This window comes from Thunnus maccoyii, chromosome 18 (genome assembly GCF_910596095.1).
Source record: "Thunnus maccoyii chromosome 18, fThuMac1.1, whole genome shotgun sequence".
In the NCBI taxonomy this organism is placed as follows: Eukaryota; Metazoa; Chordata; class Actinopteri; order Scombriformes; family Scombridae; genus Thunnus; species Thunnus maccoyii.
The window spans coordinates 23,635,334-23,656,620 of NC_056550.1; the positions used below are offsets into that span (position 1 = coordinate 23,635,334).

General features: G+C 41.7%; 3 protein-coding genes across 5 annotated transcripts; 2 read left to right on the forward strand and 1 right to left on the reverse strand.

Moving 5' to 3' along the window:
* Nucleotides 1-1,621: 1,621 nt before the first annotated feature.
* Nucleotides 1,622-18,116, reverse strand: rundc3aa (RUN domain containing 3Aa). 3 transcript variants are annotated; one of them, XM_042391797.1, is made up of 12 exons: nucleotides 17,968-18,116; nucleotides 15,740-15,978; nucleotides 5,901-6,028; nucleotides 5,528-5,661; nucleotides 5,294-5,379; nucleotides 4,870-4,959; nucleotides 4,217-4,297; nucleotides 3,968-4,133; nucleotides 3,712-3,869; nucleotides 3,099-3,212; nucleotides 2,851-2,957; nucleotides 1,622-2,605 (listed from the first exon to the last, which is right to left on the reverse strand). In XM_042391797.1, exons 2-12 carry the CDS (start codon nucleotides 15,844-15,846, stop codon nucleotides 2,463-2,465), a joined length of 1,314 nt encoding a protein of 437 aa, XP_042247731.1. In that variant the 5' UTR covers nucleotides 15,847-15,978; nucleotides 17,968-18,116; the 3' UTR covers nucleotides 1,622-2,462. The 3 variants fall into 3 exon arrangements, with proteins under 3 accessions (XP_042247731.1, XP_042247730.1, XP_042247732.1); XM_042391796.1 differs by lacking the exon at nucleotides 17,968-18,116 and having other exon boundaries at nucleotides 15,740-16,121; XM_042391798.1 differs by lacking the exon at nucleotides 17,968-18,116 and having other exon boundaries at nucleotides 5,913-6,028; nucleotides 15,740-16,119.
* zwi (zwilling) lies at nucleotides 6,647-7,060 on the forward strand. Its single transcript, XM_042391804.1, has one exon. It carries the CDS (start codon nucleotides 6,647-6,649, stop codon nucleotides 6,893-6,895), a length of 249 nt encoding a protein of 82 aa, XP_042247738.1. The 3' UTR covers nucleotides 6,896-7,060.
* Nucleotides 17,669-21,276, forward strand: rnf113a (ring finger protein 113A). Its single transcript, XM_042391803.1, has 10 exons — nucleotides 17,669-17,813; nucleotides 18,804-18,883; nucleotides 18,982-19,077; nucleotides 19,337-19,444; nucleotides 20,093-20,202; nucleotides 20,312-20,418; nucleotides 20,526-20,615; nucleotides 20,707-20,800; nucleotides 20,888-20,994; nucleotides 21,120-21,276. Exons 1-10 carry the CDS (start codon nucleotides 17,708-17,710, stop codon nucleotides 21,185-21,187), a joined length of 966 nt encoding a protein of 321 aa, XP_042247737.1. The 5' UTR covers nucleotides 17,669-17,707; the 3' UTR covers nucleotides 21,188-21,276.
* The last annotated feature ends 11 nt before the right edge of the window (nucleotides 21,277-21,287 follow it).

A 21,287-nucleotide genomic window follows, 5' to 3' on the forward strand; every position in this document is an offset into this window, starting at 1 on the left:
GTTGAGATTTTTTTTTTTCTTCCACTATTGTGGGGCATGGCCTTTCCCCTCCTCCTCTGCAAACCCCTTCACGTCCAAACCCCTGGGTCTATTCACAGTGTGTGTGTGTGTATGTGTGGTCTTAAAAGTGTGGTTTGAGGGCCCTTAAAGGTCACTTCAGAGGTTTTAATGGGTCCAGCATTAATATATTTGAGAGAAATTTTCATTAAGGGTGCATCATGTATGTTACAAACCCAGTCTTAAAGGCTTTCATGCAATAAAGTTAACATCTTGAAATAATATTCTGATTAATATCATGTAATTATCTGCACAGAACAGACTTGTTCTTTTATAACATGCATTCACAATTTAACTCATAACACATTAAAATGTGCTGTGCTTTAACTCAGATACACCAAACGTCTCAGTGTAAGTTCAGGGGGTGTTTTTGTACTGTTTACTCTACTTTAAACAGTACATTTAGTGTAGATTTATTAATATTACTGCAAAAATAAACTCATGAATAAAGTATATTTTCATGTGCAATGCAAATGGAGTGCTTTATAGATAATAATGAATGCAACAAACCTCATCTACATTATTCAATTTTTTTGATGTATCTTTTCATACAAGGTGTCCACCTAGTTATATAATAGCTACTAGCTAGAAACAACCACAAATTAAACTGCAGTTATATAGATGTATAGTCTACATTGTGACTGATGGCTTAAAGATCATTTTTATATCAAGTCAAGTGTCTTAACACTGTAATAGCACATGTATATCTTCCCATTAGGGTCTATTAAGGGTCTGTACTGGAGCTGAATCAATCAATCAAGCGATACTCTTAAGTTTCACACAGCAGGTGGCATTAATGTTTCCAACAATACTACAGAGAGCTCGCTGAAGGGCTCCATGGTCACGGTGTCTTCTCTGAATCTTGTGTGAACCGATCACGACTGCAATCGCACATCTGTGCACGTGCACCAGCTTACAGAATCAGGGACAACATCATGTGCAGATGTTTCATAAACTCTGTAACTGCAGACGGATGTATTACCAGGTCATCAGCCTGCAATTTAGGTTACGCAGGCATGTCTACGTGATCAATCTCTATCGAACGTCAGCAGCAGCTACAGCTCAACAGAACCTGAAAGGACTTTTGATTAAAACTCCATACACATCCTGATTCTGTTATTGTTACATTTTTCTCCCATTGTTCTCCGCAGGGAGGTCAGAGATCAGGGTCAGCTTTAAATTGGCAGCAATGTAGGGTGGAGACGGATTACTGAAATGTTAAAGCGTTAATCAGTTGTCCAGATATATGTGGATCTGGCCTTGTTGGCTAGAATAAGATTTATTGCATTGTTATGAATTTGCCATCTCCATTTTTCCTCTCTGAAGACCTGCAGGTCGTTCGTAGGAACTAACAAGTTTTAATGAATTCTGGGTATTCACAAAGATGTCACACCTTATAATATTAAACCACTAGATGGAGCCAGAGCACATGTGTCCTATGTGGCTAGCTTCTCATTTTAACTTCTCCATTAACCTCCTGCTTGGGAAACCATTTTAAAAATCATTGCTTTTGGCCCCCGTCTCTCTGATATACGACAGTGAAATCCACACAAACAGACGCACGTAATGGAAAAAGGCAGTTTATTGCAACACAAAACAAACAAAAATAACCCCATGTGTATGTGTAGAAAGAACATACTGCTGTATCGGATAAAATGAGATAAATGAACAGATGTTTGTAGCTTAAGATTTGATAGAATCAATACAGTAATAATAATAGCTGCACAGACTGACACAGTTTGTGGTGTTTGAAGCATGATTCATATGCCATTTCAGGGGTGACAGACCCCCAGATACCATTCATTCACACTCATAAAACATACTTCTTAGGAGAGTCTGTTTAAAAACCCCATCCTCTACTGTGTATGAGATACTCTTGATCTGCTAAAACGACCATCACATCTCTCTCTTTGCAAGTGACTGCATCCAAAGAGCTGCAAGTGCTGTTTTGGTTACATTTTGACCAAAAAAAAAGAATAAAATAAAACGCAAAAACGCGAGGTCGCACGAATACACAGAGTAATGACATTCAAATAAGGAGCAAGATGGGGAAAACGTTTTATAAGGAGATGCTTTGGGAAAAGGTCTGACAGGAGGATTCGCTGCATGATCTTGAATGAGGGGATTCACAGATAGTACAAAATGGGTGGTGGGAGAGTGTGAGCGAAGAGTCGAGCAGGTAAGGTGAGGAGAAGGCATGGATCCCCTTCGGCTTCGTAATGATTTCACTCTCACACGTACAAAAATCCAGAGACGGCGTCATGACTTTCCGGGTTGTTGATGGTGGTGGTGGGTGCGGGGGGGGGGGGGATTTGGTGGGCTTGGTCAACGCAGCATCACCAGGCAGACAGGCTGGGGGTTAAATCTCAGTTGTTGTTGTTGTTGTAGTTGTTGGTCTGGGGCTCCTAGCTGGGAGAGAGCGCAGGGCTGGGTTCAGTGCTGATGTTGACCAAACACTCGCTGGATTTGAGGCTGGCCAGGGACTTGGAGCTCGGTAAGGAAGCCAGAGAGCCGCAAAGACCCAGCATGGAGGGGGTGTTGTCTTTCCCTACAGGGACAAAACACAGAACAACAACAATAAAACTCTGATCATGCATAGTTTAAGCTGCCCACATGAAGCACCATAAACAGGCATCAAGCCTGCCTTTGTTGAGTATGTATGTACATATGCATGGGTGGCTGCCTCTGAAAGACTTTTATATAGTGCTAGGACTAATTCTGTACTATATAAATTTTAAATACTGCAGTAAATATGTTGGGATGCTCACAGTAGTGGTGAAGAAATCGCTTTACCTGCTGAAGTCCAGGCAGCGTCTCCGTTCTGTCTCCCATCAGTCTTCTGGGAGTCCGAGTTCAGACTGACTTCAGCAGAAAGTTGCTCCAAACTGTGGAAACTCCTCCTGGATGGACCCAGATATCATCATTGTACAATTAAAATACCTGCTATAATGTTCTGTACATTAATGGCATCTAATACTTGGTTTAGTTATTCATCAAATGGGATCATATAAGAGGGAACATACTGTACATGTAAGATTTACCTGCGGAAAAGCTTGACATCGCCCTGGTTGTTTGGGATGGTCGACCACTGGTTGACGAGCGGGATTGAAAGGTCTTTAGCCAGATGAGAGGAATCACAGGGCATGAGGGCAGTGCTGGAGGAAGCACAGAGGAAAAAAAAGGATTCAGTTTAGAGATACTTTTCATTTTAGCAAGAAAATATGCACCTGATCATTAAAGGTGGAAAAAAAGACACTTTTTGTGTGCTTGAACTTTAGATCAAATCAGTCATATTACACTCTTTGATGCTGTTAAGCTACAAATAGAGTCCCTAAATCCCAAAATGTCTCAACATAGTCTCAACTTAGAGGAAATTTGGGGCCTTGGGGGATGATATAATAATATAAACTTTGCAGTCTTTTCATCAGAAAATGGTGTAATCAAACACTGCATCTGCATCGCATCTGTAGTTTCTTCTCTTCTTCTATGAATAAACATGATCAGGGCCATTAAGTATGTATAATAGGTGCAGGTAAAAACTCCTCTTTCTGCCTCTGCTGTACTCTGTTGTACATGCATGTACTGTTTAAGAGAAAAGGAACAAACAAATAGATGTAATCTAAAGTTTATTATCTGCATCATGTGTTTTCTCACAGTTGTGCTTGCAGCTCCAGCACGATGGCTTCCAGTTCCTTCTTCTCCTGTTGACTCTGGGCCGTCAGTTCATCCACCTTGGCTCTCAGACGCTTGTTCTCCGTCTCCACGTTCTTCAGCTGCGACTCACGCAGACGCACCAGCTCCTCCAGGTAACCCTGCGAGTAAGGAGACAGAGATTTATGTGTAGAAGCTCATTGAGAGAAATAATAATTAAAGCAGCAGTAAGTTCGTTTTAGAGATCGTTGCGGGTCACCTTCTGAGCGTAGACGATCTTAAACCTCTGCTCCATCTTGCGACACTTGTTGCTCCAGCTCTCCTCGTCGGTCACCAGGGGGATGTAGGGATGCTCGGGGACGCTCTCCTCGCTGTTACTGCTGTCCACACTGCGGCGGTCCTCCTCATCACTCAGGTAGTCATAGCTACACAGCAGGAGAAGCAGGAGGAGGTTTACAGCGTCGTAAAAGCACACACATGCATATGCTAAAGGTCGGGTCGGTCTCACCTCTGGGTGAACTTCAGGTAGGGCGTGTAGTCGATCACAGCTGGGGATTTCCCATCCAGAGTCTCCCCCTTCAAGCAAAAACTGCACGGAAACAGAAAAAAATCTTGTTTATAATTATAACAGATTTTCATTGTCAATGTGTGAGAAAATTGTTTATGATGAGTTTTTAAATTATGCATTTGTAAATATGAATTTTGGAAGCCACATATGCAAAAATATATGTGTGTACATTGCATGGACATATATGAGTTACACCAGTTGTGTATATATGTCAAAATTGAAAATAGGCCACTTTTATACTGTATTGAATTAGTGTCCGACATACTTTTTCTTACAGACTTGGTTTAAAATGCATTTCACATGAGAAAACATGTACATTTCATCAATATATAACCAAATGATAAGCAGACAGAGTCACAGTAGGTTTGTATGATATGTATATGTTATTTATTTAATATATTAATAAAAAATGAATATGAAAATGTGTAAACTATCTCATTATTATAGTATAACCCGAAGATCCCTCTGTGAAGAACAGAATATATCACACTGAATCTCACTTGAGGACTCTCTAATTCCTCATTTTTGGGCCCAAACACGAGAGAGATAAATGAACTTATATTTTTAAATACACTGTCTGTCGGACTCTTCACCTGAAATCAATGGCGCTCAGTCCAATCAGCATGCCGGTCAGGACTGTGGCCTCCTCTCTCAGCATAATGGCTCCATCATCATAAAACCGTCTGTAACAAGAAGTAGACGTGAATATCATCTCTGAACTTCCAGATATAACAATGATACAACAGTGAGTCTACCTGCAGCAACCTAATGAAAACATTTACAGTATATTTGACGTTCTTAATACGGGGTGTCTGCTTGTACTTTCCTGGAGAATATCTTCTGGTACAAAGGAGGGGACGTATTTTACAGTTTACAGGCCATCTACAGAGCCTAAAACTTTATCAATAGAGAGTGTTGCTCATATGGATTGCTCAGTGATCTCTGTAGAAAAGAAACAAGCTAAAAATAAACAAATTTGCAGTTTCCCACCTAAACTAATTAAGTAATTAGTCTAACCTGGTTGTTCTGGTGTCCCTCAGGGCAGTGGACACATATTCAGACAGACGTTTCTCCATCAGCGCCACTCGAATCCATGCCCGGCCCTGCACATGTAGGACGACTTAAGAAGTCAGTGGGAACAGAGGGCTTTCTTTGCTGCTCTCTTTTGCACTGCCACACACACACACACTCGCCCTCATGCATATATACACACACACACACACACACTCTTGTGCATACAGATATCCTTGCCTTGGCTCGTGATGTGCTGATGTTCTCTATGTTTTCTATGCTGGCGATGCAGTTGTTCTGCACCTTGCTGCACGCCAGCCGGATATATTCCCAGAAACTGCGCTGTCCATCTGAGCTGAACCAGCTTCCTGAACCTGGTCCAAGATTAAAACACATCGATGAATCATTTCTGCTCTGACAGCAGCCCTCACTGTTAGCAGGCAGGCACAGCAACAGTACAGCTGACTCTATAATGATACCCGTTTTTGTCCTTTTGAGGATTTCGCGTCCATGGTTAAGGTCTACAATATGATATATGCAGTAGTAGTTTTACTGTCTCACATTCAGAGTCATATTGACTAATCCATCCATCTCTCTCTGTGCCATATGTTACCTGTTGTGTTACCTTTGAAGCGGTGGCTGAGGATGTGCTCTAAAATGGCGGCGAAGTTAATAAACTCCTCAGATGAGTCATCTATGGGCTCTGCTGTGTACTTTTCTAGGAGAGTCTTTACAGAGAATCTGAAATAGAAGCACACAGAGACAAAAAGGAATTAGAGAAACACCAGGCAGTGAAACGGGGGGACGGTAAAAAAATCTGCTGCATATCTGTGAAGCATTTGAACTTTCACTTGGTTATAAGCTGCACCACCCGATGAAATGCAGCCGTGTACTGTACCCGAGCAGACAAATGTACTACTGTATTTGAACTCAGCAACAATAGCGGGGAGGAGTGTGGTTTCTTTTTTTTTTTTGGGAACCACGCCATCTTATCACACTGAGGTCACCCCAATTGTCTTGTGTACTGCACAATGCACCCCTTTAATGCTTTGGGAGTGTTATCATGACAACAATACAATTAACCCCCTGTCTTTTCAGCCTTTGTGCGTGCTGTGCTTCCAGATCCCTTTGGGTCTTGTCGCTCTGAGGGACCGACCAGCATCAAAGAATGATCAAATAATTCCCTCCCCCTCATCTATACATGGTGGTGTGATCTATTTAGGGCAGCTGCTGCTGCAGCTTTAGTTTGGCTTTTGACCCCACGCGATCACCCTGCTGCACCACAGAGGGGCAGCTATGCAGCGTGCATGTTAGGAGACGGCATACAATAACTGGCTCGGGCTGAGTGCCTCCGCTTCGATGGGCAACACTAGCATCACCGAGGGCAAGACTGCCCTGGCAGTGGGAAGCACCTCCATAGCCAGGGGGAAAACTACCGTTTCCTTGGGAAACTCCTCCATCTTCAGGGGAGTGACCACCACCTCCATGGGAGATTCCACCATCCAAAGGCAAAAGACGACTGTGGCTCTGGGACGGGCCAGCTTCAGCCGGGGAACCACAACCACTTCCTTCCGCAAAGCATTGATGTCCAAGCGCAGGAACACCTAGATGGAAAGGACCCCAGAAGCCGCGGCTAAGACACCCAAAGCAGCCAAGCAGTCCAAAAAAGACTCTAACAATGAGTGGAAAACCACATTCTCGTCAAGCAAGACCTCCTTTACCAAAGGCAGGGTTTCGATCCTGAGGACTAAGTACGCCATCTCCTGGGGTAAATCCTCGATCTCCTGGAGCAGAACCACCGTAACTTTGGGCAACACCATCATAGCGGTGGGCAAGACCTCTGTTACACGAGGGGAGACCACGAGCTCTCTCACCACTCTGACCTTCACTCATGGGACCAAGTCTGTGTCTGTGTTCAAAACCACCCTCATCAGGGGCACAGAAAAGCACAGCAACATCTACTGGGATTTTCACACATGAATCCTGCACACACACTCAAAAAAACCCAAGGATATGTCTATCTGGTCAGTTTTAGCAGGTCAGTAATATTACTAGTCAATAAAAAAAAGAGCTGCTATGTTTGTGTAAAATGTGTATAAGGAGTTTATAGATTCATTCATTCATTCATGCACAAGGTACGAGAGCGGATTCCTGAATAAGAAAGTGCTAAGTGAGTTGCAGATCTAATGGGTTCGCAATCAAGAGTGAGATTTTTCCACAGCCGTGCTGAGCATGTTGTGCTTGCTGAGCAAATGTGACAGTGACGAGATGATGATTTATGGTGTGTCGACTTGGCAGGGAGGGTGAAACAGACGTGTGTGATGTATGAGGAGACACGAGAGAGAGAGAGAGAGAGAGTGTGTGCTTTTCTCTCCTGTATATTGTGTACAGTCAACAACATCTTTGGTATAAATGTGGTATCTTTGTGCATGTTGATAAGACTGGATTCTCCTTGCATTTTCTATAACTATGCTGCTCATATGTTCAACAGCAAAGTCAGTTTTGAACTGTAAAGGTTGATTGATGTAACAGTGCTTATAAAAGTAACATGTCTAAACATTGCTTGGCTTGATTGATTTGTATGTAGATCTAAACTTTTTAATGGGATACTCTCTACAATCTTGAATAACATTAAAATAGAAGAAAATAAATGACTTCAATTGCTGAAAACAGTTCAAATGGATCATAAACATCAACCCGAAGGAGCCGCACCCATGTTTCAAATGGAGTGAAAACACAAGTACAAGAAGGGTGCAATCAAAGGCTCAACTATCTGTGGGGAACATGAACACATTCAGCCTTCCTCTTATCAAATCGGACACCCTGAGACTCATTTCACATATGCTACATACAGTCGTACACAGAGGCAATGTCTTACAACCAGAGGCTATAGGGAACAATGGCTCAGAAGAAAGTGATGTCACCGCAGATTGTCCCCTTTGCAACAATGTGTCCTTCAACCGTCCGGTGGTGTCGTCGTGGCGACGGGACAATCGCACCACTGTCCCAGTCCCCCCAGATAGGCTGTGGCCACCTACGGCTGCCTCTGTCCATTCACAGGGACACATGGGTGGTATGTGGCCTTCCAGAGCCCACGTCTACAAGCTCAACGAGGGCATTATGCGACACGGGGGTCGCACTATCCACGCTTAGCATTCTGGTCTACTCTGGATTGTAGCTGATGTTACTATTACCCCCGAGGGCTTGCAGAGCAGGGCGTACTGCATGAGCGTGCGATGCTTTGCGTCGAGTGAGCCCCGAACCCCGCCGTCGAATCTGGGTCAGGAAGACGAGCTTCTCCTCAATGGGCAACACCAGCTTCACCGAGGGGAAGACGGCCTTAACCCTGGGCAACACCACCATAAAGAGGGGGAAGACCAAGCTTGCCATGGGGAACTCCTCCATCTCCAGGGGCAGGAGCACAACATCTCTGGGCTCTTCCACCATCACCAGCGGGAAGACCAAGATCGCCCTGGGTGGCGCCTCGTTCAGCAGAGGCACCACCACCACGTCTTTTCGGAAAGCCATCTTCCCCAAACGCAAGACGCTCTAGATGAGAGGGGACCTCATCGCGGGGTGGGGGGACTGGCAGAAAATGTCACAAGAGAACAGCACCATCACAGAGAACATATGGATGCCACTACAGCATCTGCACAGGGTCTATTCCGACTGACGGCAAAAACTGGATTAAATTTACTTTTGGAACTTTGATTTTTTTTTTTTGGCTATACCGGATCTATCAAGGAAACAGGTCAGTGGTGTCTAAATTCTGTCTGATGCTTTGAGCCAAAGCCAGTCAAGGTTTTAAGGTGTAAGAGACCTCCAAGGTGTTGGGGAGGGTTCACAAACTCTTGTGATGGTCACGTCAGTTTGCTAGTGAGCACAAATATTGTGTGTTGTGGCAGGGATTCATCATTTTCACATCTGAGCTCAATCAAAGAGATCAGCTGTAGACCAGAGGTGATCCCTTGATATGTTTCTAATAAGAAAATGCATCTAAGAGGAGATTTTGTTGACTTTGCAGTGAATCTGTCTAGAATTTTAGAAAAGGAAGTTGCAGAAGGAAGTGAAACATATGGTCACAGCTAGTCATAAATCAACTCATTGTGCAGACGCCCAATGACATGAAATAATGCTGAAACCAATTCCTCATTATGCAGAGTACCACGCCTTTGGAAACCCAATAAAAGGCCCCTGGTGGTTCCCAGAGCAAAGTTTGGGAAACCACTGATTAGCGTCTACCCAGTTTGTTGTGATGTGATAGCGTTAAAATCATAACAGGGGAAAGTCTAGTGTTGCAAGAGGCCTCTTTGACCTGATAAAGTGGCAGCGGCGTTATCTCAAACCAACATTACAGCAGAGGGATTGTAAATTAACTGAAGTCCTTTGATCTGAAGGGGAATCGCTGGCATGCCTCAAATGCAAATGGTTGGAGTGGAATGGCAACATGCTCTTGGTACGATTTGACACTGAAAAACAACTGCGGGGCCTTCTGACAAGCTTCTTTTGTGCCCCCTCTCACTCAGCCTGGACCCGCGCCAAACCCACTCTCAGCTCTCTTTAAATGCCCTCTTGTTCTCCTCTCTCACCCCTTTACTGTACTTACACAAGTTGTGTTTGATCCAGCAGCAGCACCACCTAGGATAACCAAAAACTGCATTTACCAGCAGTGACACTTCACGCTAACCCCTCTCAGCTTTTTTTTCCCCCTTACTACCCTGTAAGCATTTCCTTGACTCCTTTCTTTCTCTTCCTCTTTTCTGTCTTCTCTTTTTTAGTCTTGGCATTACCAGCAGGATCAGATGTCACAGGCGGACTCCTCACTGGCCGCGGCATTGTGTAACATCAGCCAGTGGCATGTTTATCGTCCTGGACTGTCGGGAGGAGACGTCCTGTCCTGTACTGGATCGGCACAAAACAGCCAAGAGAATTAAAGCTTTGTGCCCTGATGAATATTAGCCAAGAATGATCATTTGAGTCGAAGCCAAATAGAGAGAAAAAAAAAAAAAAAGACATAAAAATGTAACGACAGCAGGGTGTGTCTCTCTCTCTCTCTCCCACTTCCTCTCCCCTCCCACCCCCTCTTGTGAACAAGCGTCTAAGCAAAGTGTCTCGTGGTCAGAGGAGGTGTAGAAGGATCGGCGCGCATGATGGACAGTAAAGGATGTCGGGCTGAGAAGCAACGAGAGCGTGAATCAGATGTTGGGAGCATGACAGAGGGGGGTTAAAATGAAGAGTAAACAGAGTGTCAGGGTGAAATCTGGTGGTGAGAGAACCTGCAACGCTCTGCTGATGAGAGACGTCCAAATGTTTAGTCGAGCCTGTCGAACATTCTGCTGTAATTTACACATACTTGATGGTGAAAAATGAGTCAGAAATCAGGGAAAAAATGCAAAAGAAGGCTGCACAACTGAAAAATAAGGTTATTCCAGACATACATGTTCAAAAGGGTACCAGATGATGCACCCCTTACTATTGTTTAGAATAAAATAAAAAAACAACACCCACTTGCTGAGGCATGTCCAAGTGATGTGAATATGTATTTGTGTTTCTACTCTCGATGCCACGCCTCAAACCTCTCAGCCGAGATGCAACAAATCACCCTCCCTCCTCTCCCCCCCCCCCCCCCCCCCTTTGCCTTGTTCCTTTTGTTTACAGGAAGCAGCTGAAGTGATAACACCTCACGTCAGACCTGTCAAGTCTCACTCATCTTATCTATGTTTTCTTAGGTTCGCCGCGTCCACAGCAACACCGCTCCTCCAGTCACGGATGACGGCATGAGAGCTGTTAGCCAGAGTAAAAGCAACAAAAACAGTCTCGTTTTTTTTTGTTTTTTTTGGGTTTTTTTTAAAACATTACAGTGCAGCACATGGCCTCTGTGAACAGAATAATAAATTGTCTTGTGAGCGGAGTTCAAATTCAGCTCAGATAAACAAAGTTATCAGGACTTATGCATGTAAAATTCCCACTGACTGCGAGAAAAAAAAAGCCTCAGCCCTGCCATGAGAAGATAAAAACCTGTTGCTAGTGGCAACAGCACAGAGACCAGTAGATCCCAGTGACACTGTCATCACTGTGTACGTGATAAATAAGTCTCTTCATAGCCATTAAAACTAAATTCTTTTGGATTTTTGATGTTGTCGGGCTAAAAAAAAAAGCTCAAATCATGGTTACCCTCACTCGAAATTAACTTAAAAAAGCTTTTCATGAAGCTAAAAGTAAGACTGTTGTTCTTAGTTGATATTTTGCAGACAGTAACGGTCTGTTTTATTGTTATTTCTCTCATAATTATTCTTAATTATGGTTAGGTCTCGTGCAGAAACTGTTCCCTGTGATGGTGCAAATGTTTGATCATGTTTTCCTTCATTACACCCAAATGTCTTTTGCTGTACATACTGTATGTGTCTCTAATTTAAAAAAAAATAAGTTCATTATGTTAAGTATGACGTTATGAACAAGGCACTGAAACACTGAATAGACGTCAGGCGAACTTCTGTAGCAGGAGAAGCCGATATTATTATACCGCAAACAGGACTGTGATGCCAGTTTGTCATTGTTACGCTTCCCCCCCGGTGATAAGACAGCGTTGAGGGGACATTCGACAACAACATGTGAACTTCTTGACCCCTAAACTAAAAAAAAAAACAACAAGTGAGGACACAAGCAGTCCCCCTTTTTTTTCCTGAAGTCCTGCAAAATGACATAACTTCCCCCAAATGAACTGTTCGGATTTGAAAATGTTAATCTCTGTGTGTGGTGATTGTATGTTAAACATGTATGAGGGGTGAAGAGGTCAAGACGTTATATATATACACACATGTATTAGGGTAAAAATAAAGGCTTGGCCTTGGTGTATTAACCCGAGCACTAATGTTCAGCTTAGCTTAGCGAGGTTCAGGATCAAGCCGTGTTTCTGTCAGCAACACCGAGCCTGGATCCTGCATCCTGCACCGACGCGACGCCCAGCCTGCTTTAATGCACAGCCAGTTGATTCAGGATGTGTCTCTCCTGTGAGACTGTACGATCACACGACCCTTTGACTACTTGAATCAGCTCTGACCAGAACGGCATCAAGAAGAAGAAGAACATTTAAAAAAAAAAAGAAAAAGGTCAGAAACGCCGTGAACGAGGAGACGCCTGGAAGAAGTCGCCCTCCAACTGAACCTAATCAATGTCATGTTGTTCATTAGAAAAAAAACGGAAAGAAACTGTGTAGTAAGCATTACTGATGGAAAGCTGTTTGAGATTTATTTCTGTCTTGTCCTGTTTGTTTGTTGTTATTAAAAACGCTTAAACGATTAAACCGGTCTTAGCACGGTCAGGCCAAAACTGAACACAACAGTCTTTTTGTGTCCTCGCTAATCTTTCCTCTGTGTCTGGACGTCTATTGTGAGAACTTTTATTTCTTTGCAGGAAAGCTCTGTGTGATGTTGTGTGTTTTCCTTCACTGTACATGTCTTCTAAAATGCAGACAGAGGTACTGGAATAAAAACTCTTGCTTGATTGTGTGTCTATTTCTGAGTCTGAATATTGTCTTTTTTGGGAGTTTTTTTGTTTTTTTTAAACACAACAAAGACACAGTGGAGATAATGAGGCAGGTGGAAGTAAATAAAATAGGAAAGAGTTAAGAAGGAATGACGTCACTTTGGCTCGTCGTCTCCCTCAAACACGGATCAACAAAGGATGCTCTGATGTTTACTGTTTACCTCATTCTGCATAATCCTCACATTCAATAATCACGTCCCTGCACAGTCTGCAAAAACACTTATAACTACGATCCATTTGCAATTCAAGACCCACACTAACGCTAGAATAAATCTTATGAGGATACTATAAAACTATTAAAGTAGAGCCGTAACTTTCCCACAAGTCTTTGCTGAAAACACAAGACACAGTAAGACAAATGAGTTACAACCTTAATCCAGACACAGTCAAGATAAAACGATTAATACATAAAGTAACAGTGACAGAACTACTGAAAAAAAGGGATTTTTTTAAGATAAGAAGACTTGATGACAGAGAAGGAATATTTACAGGTAACTATTTAACCAACTTCCTTAGATACAAAGAAAAGAGGATCTAGTCAGAGGGTCTAAGTGAGTCATCTGAAGTATAAGGAACAAAAACAATAAGGATAGTTAAAGTAAATGCATGGAGGACTGTAGATTTAAGAACAGGGTTCCATCTGAGACAATAATAATGATGTACTGTCTAAAAGCTTGCAGATAAATTAAGATAAATATCACAGCTGATCAGTATCCCTGTCAAGACTTAAGTTGATAGGATCACCAATAATAAAAAATAATATACTGTATGTATATTTTATGTATATATTGGCTTTAAAGAAATGCTAAAACACTATAAATCAGAAAAAAGGTCATCATGAACATTTTATTCCCCCAAAAATAAATATTATAGAAATAATGTAAAGATAACCTCATGAGATTTAAAAAAAGTTTAATAAGGTTTGACCGTGACCCCTGTTGACCTCCACTACTCTACAGCTGAAATTATTAGTTGATTAGACTAAATAATTATGATAATTAATTATATCATTTATATTGTTTTTTTTAAAGCAAAGATTCACTGATACCAGCCTCTCAAATCAAAAATATTTGCTGGTTTTCCAGTTTTTCATGATATTAAAACACAACATTTTTGGGTTTTTGATTGTCAGTCAGATAAAAGAAGTTATTTGAATGTTTAGTGAATAATAATAATAATAATGACTTTTCTCTATTTTCTGACATTTTATACACTGAACACTCAATCAGTTATTAGAGAAAATAAATGTCAGATGTCTTGATAGTGAAAATATTTGTTGCTGCAGCCTTACAGTGATCATATGGATGGATTAAAACACAACTTTACAACAAATAAGCTCAATATAAAGTAAAATAACTCAGGTCTTAAAACTAGATTCAAGACCAGGACCACAAGATGGAGGATGGAGGACTCGTCATACTTCATATTCTACTTCCATTAATCAGATTATGTAAACACAAATGAGATGAAGTAAACCTGAGGCTTTTGCGGCAGTTGCCTGCGTTGTTAATCCTCCCTTGTGTTTGACATACGTCATATTCACTGTGTGCAACATCATAAAATAATACATAGCTTTAATGTTTCCTTAACTCTATATGATGCTTCACACAGGCACAGATGCATTTTCACATCCTCTGGACCCCCGAGAGTAATTAAAATGAAACAATCTGGGAACAAGAACATTTTTTAAAGAAAAACGCCAAATATTTCCTGGTTGCAGCTCCTAAAATGTGAGGATATGAAGCTCTTGGGTGTTAAACATGCAGGTAAACTAAATATCTTTGGGTTTTGGACTGTTGACTAGACAAAACAAGACATTTAAAGGCCTCACCTTTGACCCTGGGAAATTATAACAACCATTTTTCACTATTTTGTGACACTTTAAAGACAAAACAATGAATCAATAATAAAAATAATCATCAGTCGTAGCCTTACTAAGACCTTCACCTGAGATTCAGAATTACAAAGAGATATTCCTTCATTTTAGGAGGTCATTCAGATGCCAAAAAGGTTGGAAACTATTGATTTAGATCATCAAGAGATTACTTAAATGTTAAACATGTACATCACTGTAAAAACAGCCTCTTTCCTCGTGTAGGAACACTTTAATATTACATCCAAAGATAGTCGTATGGTTGAACTGTACAGATATATTTTACCACTCTGGACAGTTAAATCGGCGGATGGTGAAGCCTCTGATGCACAAGAGTTTCCAGGCTTAACCTCTCTGAACATTGTACAAGACAGTGATTTATGAGAGCCACATAGCGACTGCACATGACAGCCCATCAGCACTCACTGGACTGTGTAGGCTGAGGGCCACTGACAGGGGGGGAGGAGTCCTCCTTGTACTGCTCCAAACGCCCTTGTCCCATGAACCTGACTGTGATGGAGGAGGAAAAACCTGCTGTTGGCTTATATGCTGTCCACTAACTCTCATTTTTATCCTTTTAAAAAAAGATGCATTAACCAGAAAGGAATCAAGCAGGTGAATGGACCTGTTAAAAAAAACCAAACAGACTATTCCTGAGAGATTATGGAGGGATACTCTATAAATGTCACAAGAAAGAGGAACTAAAGTGCCACTGATACAGTCAATATTAGATTAACAGACGCACTGCGAGACCGTATTGATTTATTATTATATATACACAGTATATTGTTTTATTTTCCTTGTCTGCACAGGCGGATGTGATGGCAGGGGTATGTGAAGGTGAAAACGCACCTGCCTCCTCTTTACCCCTTTAATTTCTAGGAATTATGATAATAATCTGCATTATTTTACATCTATTTTGCTCCCCGTTGCAGCCCTTAAAGCAGCATTTATCCGTTATTATCTGCATGCATGCACGGACAGATACTCGCAGATGATTCACAGCATCGCCTGTGTCGTGATATTTAAGCTACCTGCAAACCGTGATGAGGTTTTTTCGCTCCACACCGACGCTCCGAGCAGACGCCTTCTTCGATGTCAGACCCATAGCCATTGCTGTCTGAACGCAGCCCGACTCCATCCAGCGGCGGCCCCGGGGCCTCTTCGGGATCCGTGCCCAGGCCAGGACCCCTCCCTCCGCGGGCTCAGCGTCCTACAAGCACCCGCTGTCCTCTGCGGGGAGCCGCGGATGATGATGGTGATGCTGCTGCTGCTGCAGGAGGAGGAGGAGGAGGAGGATGAGGACAGAGCGGCGGCAGCGTCAAGTTAAAGCCGCTTAGATGCACAACTTCCGGTTTCAAAATACGACACCGTCGTCACAAAGTTAGTTAGTTCCGGGTCTGAAACAGGGAACCTATAATCCTTTATCTTTTATAGGTTCCTTGGTCTGAAAAGTGAAGCTAATGCGGAAGTGACTTAAACCTGCATTTTCTCTAATGGCCATCAGGAGGCGACTCTACTGGCTTAAAAAATGAGTCCGATGGTATAGAAGTCTATGAGAAAATGACCCTACTTCTCACTTGATTTATTACCTCAGTAAACACTTTCCTGATGAGTTTATGGTCTCAATTGGTAGTTTCAAGTCTTCTTCAATGCAGCATGATGTTCAATTTGTAAATTATGGTTCCATTTAATTTATATTTGATGATAAAGCAGGGCGAGGCCAATCTCGGAACCCATCGTCTATTTTTCTGATGACAATTTAGCCTCTTGGGCCAATATTTCTGGGGCTTCGGTGTAGCCAGTGGATATCTGGGCCAAGACTTCCTCTTCCATGCACCAGTCATTGTTTACAGTCTGATTAGCAATTTTTTGTAGGTGTCTTAGGTCCAGACGACATTTTGGCTAATCTCTATAAACAGATATATGCATATGAATGCAGATACATTCTTTAAAAAGCTAATAAAAAGCTAAATCGTTGTTCTGAAATTGCATTTTGGCCAAAGCATTCTGCCTATTTTGCTCTCTACAAGGGATGTTTACCTGCATGCAACCAAAGCCTGCTCAAACATGATTGGTCAATAGGGTCAGCTCCACCCTCTTGTCCAAATATGGTCATGAAGTTCTGGCTCCAAAAATCCAAGATGGCGACAGTCAAAATGCTGAACTCGAGGCTTCAAAATGGGAATCCACAAACCAGTGGGTGATGTCACGGTGGCTTTGTTCATTATTTTTTTTACAGTCTGTGGTTAGGTATCAGTTTGCTGTTTCCTGAATAATTATAGTTTTATTTGACCCTTTAATTCTGGTTTGATTCAGTGTATGTTGAGCACTCTGCTAAGGAGCTTTTTTGATGTTTCTTTGTTTGTTTGTACCCGAGTGCATTAATTTGATCTTCTTAAATTAATGGCAGAAAAACAGTTTCATATGTGTAACAAGTACAAATTAACCTGAGAGAGAATTATTTTAATAGATGGTTTCCATGTTCTTTCCATGCCAACAAGCAGGAGTTGTTCTCTGTAAACTGGACCCCTAAACTGACACATATTAGACCACAGACCCCCATTTGATAAGATTTAGTCTCAGGGTCCCCTATCTGATAAGATCTTCACTTTTAGATGTTTTATTACAGAAAGTGTATGAAACCCATGACCAAAATAGTCACACATTCTGTCATTGTGTTACTTATAGATGGAATTATAGTGAAAATAAGTTATTCCCCTTTTTTGCAGGGGTTCCCTGGTGCTCTATGGACACCATATAATATAGTCTTCACTTTAGGGCTATTCACACTTCACATATAATTGTTTCTACGTACATCTGGGAGTAAATTTAATCTATCAAAACGTGTTAAATATATATTTGACTTCATAACAACTGAATTACGGAGGGCAGTAATTCTCCTGGTGACCAGCAGGGGGCGAGGTTATATTTTCAGAGACATCCGGGACACTAGAGGGCGCTGCGGGTAGAAAGTAGTTATTTATAAAACTGAAGGCAAGATGGCGGAGTCAGAAGAGCCAAAAGCGGGTTCCTGCACTTTTCTTTTCAAAAAATCTACAAAGAAATTTTCAGGACGAAAGAGGAAAGCAAGCGACAGCGACAAAGGTAGCAGTTACTCATTTAACTTAAGTTTTTTAAGTGTTTTTCATGACATGAATCCGTCCGTGTTGGTTAAGCTTTGGCTTCGTCAGTGGTGCTGAAATGTCAAACGACTTAGCCAGTGTTTGTGTGCGTCTTTAATAACAACTTTAATACTTACCCAACGTATTATTAACGATATAAAGATGAGACTGTAAACTGTGAACAGGTTGTGACATTTTGTGTCACTGAGAAATCATTTCCTCCAATTGTGCTGCGTTCCAGTTCCCTCGGAATTTGGATGCGTTAAAGGATAACGTCTTAAAACAACAGTCAGGTAATCCTATGAACACTGAAAGAGGTTTTCCTCGCTGTAATGATTCCTCCTGTTCATACTGGCTATTGAAAGATCCCCTTCAAATGTGCCTTCAATGTAAGTGATGGAGGCCAAAATCCACAGTGTGTTCACACAGTCATTTTGTGCAAAAATGCATTTAAAAGTTGAGGTGACGCTTATATGAGGCTTCAGCAGTCTGAGTTAGTCATATCAAGTGGATATCTGCCACATTTACAGTCTTTTTAGCATCAAATTCCCTCTTTGTGTTTCCTCAGACAGTGTTTCCCTGTTGAGCTGCGGTTGAAGTATAGTAACAAAAAGAGGGACTTTGGCACTAAAAAGACTGTAACGTTGAAAGATATCTACTTGATTTGACTCATTTAGACGACTGAAGTTTCATATTAGCTTCAGGTAAACTTTTAAATACATTTTTGCACAGAAGGAGGACTGTGGATTTTATCCCTCATCACTTACGTTGTAAATGCATTATGAAGAGATCTTGACTGTTGTTTTAAAACACCTTGAAAAATTGTAAACCCATCCTTTGATAATACAGAAGTCGGCAGATCAAGTGTCAGCTATCAGTTCCTGTGGACTTTTTATTGTAGCTAGCGGTAAAAGTTTAGTGGTTTCACCTTTGCTGGAGAACAAAAATAAGTTGCATCTTCTTTCTTTTTCAGATGGAAACAGTGAGGAGGAGCAGAGCTCTGTGGTCAGAAGAGAAAAGAAAAGCACTCGAGTCAATCCCATGATTCAAAAGGTAACATTAATATTAAATCATAGTAATAATTGGATTTAAAAATCCATTTGAAGCTTAATGGAAAGGTAAAGCCTGCCTCTTGTCTCGTACCTATCCAGACAAAGAAAGTGGAGAGAGACGATGTGAGTTCCAGTGAAAGTGAGGATGAGAAAGAAGAGAAGATCACTGTTGCCTACAAGTCGACACGGTCAGCGGTGAGTTGACATTTTTCTTTCATATCACATTTTGTTGGGGTGGCAGAAAGGCATCAATGCAAGGTACTAAACTCTTTTGCTGCTCCAGTGGAGCTGCTCAGTGGCTGAAAAGCGTTGTTTTCTGTCTGCTGTTGTTTTTGTGCATTCCTAGTCTGGTATGTTGCAATGAAGCCACAGTCTCTTGGCTCGACTGAAGCGGAAAGGCTGGTTTAAATTAAAATTCACTCTCCGCTATTCTCCCAATCTTGTCCCAAAAAAGAAACCAGAGGGACCAGAGGACATGGGTGCAACTGCAACATACGAGCTGGACACAGAGAGAGACAAGGATGCTCAGGCCATCTTTGAGAGGAGCCAGAAAATCCAAGAGGTGAGAGATGAGATGATGTCACTCAACATGTCACAAAACTCACACAAATGATGAAGGGTTTCTGTGTAAATTTGGGGTTTTTTTCTTAGATACTTGTCTTATTTGTGGCTTAGTGCTCCATTGATGATTAAATTCATGCTATTACTAAGGTTTTAATGTTGTATTAAGGCATGAACAGAATATTAGAGCTGCAACAATAACTTGATTAATCGATTAGTCTATCAACAGAAGACTAATTTCCAGCTGTTTTGATAATCAGTTCCTCATTTTGAGTCATTTTAAAAGAAAAAATATCCAAATTATTTGAGTCCAACTTTTCAAATGTGAACATTTTCTGATTTCTTTAGTCTTCTGTGACAGTAAAGTGAATATCTTCGGGTCGGTCGAGACAAAAGAAAACATTTGAGGACGTCACAGTGATCGACAAGTTTCACTATTTTTTATACCAAACCACTAATCGTTTAATTTAGAAAATAATTAAAAAACTAATGGATTGTAAAAGTTGCAGCCCCACTTTCTTAAGCACTAAAAGTAAAAATATATTAAACATCAGCATTTTGTGATAAAACACTTAATTACCCTCACAGTTCTTTTGCCAAATCATTAAGTTTCCTATTTGCTGAATGAACCGTTTTCCTCCTTCAACAGGAGCTGGAGGGCAAAGAAGACGATAAAATCTATCGCGGCATCAACAACTACCAGAAATTCATCAAACCAAAAGACACCACGATGGGAAACGCCTCCTCTGGGATGGTCAGGTGAGCAGTGAGGGGAGACGTATTCATCACACGCTTTCACGAGATCTTATTCAACTGTGCAGTGCTCACGTGTAATCGATTACATTTCCTTTTATTAATCGATTAACAGGAAAGGACCGATCAGGGCTCCTGAACACCTGAGAGCTACAGTCAGGTGGGACTACCAGCCGGACATCTGCAAAGACTACAAGGAGACTGGTTTCTGTGGTTTTGGAGGTGCGTTTGAGACTCGTACCATTTAAACATCAAAGTCATGAGTTGACTGACTGAGTTTTTTTCTATTTTGACCTTTAACCTTCATGTTCTTCCCTCCTGATAATTAGACAGCTGCAAGTTCCTTCACGACAGATCGGACTACAAGCACGGCTGGCAGATCGAGAGGGAACTGGAAGAGGGCCGATACGGAGCCAATGGTGAGCTCAGGAGTGAAATTTCATGTTTTGTTTTGTTTTTATGACTGTCTGTATTTTCTCGACTCCTGAACGACACTGTGCTTTCAACTAGATGACGAGAACTACGAGGTGAGCAGCGACGACGAGGATCTGCCCTTTAAGTGCTTCATCTGCAGGGAATCCTTCAAGAATCCCATCATCACAAAGTAAGCCTCTTCTTCCTAACATTTCCCTCTGCAGAGCCTTGTTTTTAATACCAACCGCTGTGTGTTAACCAGTCAAATGTCTCCCAGGTGCCGGCACTATTTCTGTGAGGCCTGTGCTCTTCAGCATTACCGCAAATCCAAGCGCTGCTATGTGTGCAACACTCAAACCAACGGTGTCTTCAACCCAGCTAAAGGTAAGCGGAGCCTTTTTCAGACAGGCCAGTCAAATATATATGAGAGGGGGTGAACTTGAAGAGTAAATAAATTCATCAATGACTCTGTTCAATCATATCATCTATTGCTTTCTCCTCTATTTCAGAGCTGATAACCAAGATGGAGAAAAGACAAGCCGCTACAGACCAGCCACCATCAGATGAAGACGATTAGCTACATCTGAACCTTTTCCCCCACATTCCCTCTCCCTTTTGTGTTTGTCCGTGTAAATTTTGAATAAAGTTTTTTTTTTAGACAATTAACCGCCTCGCTG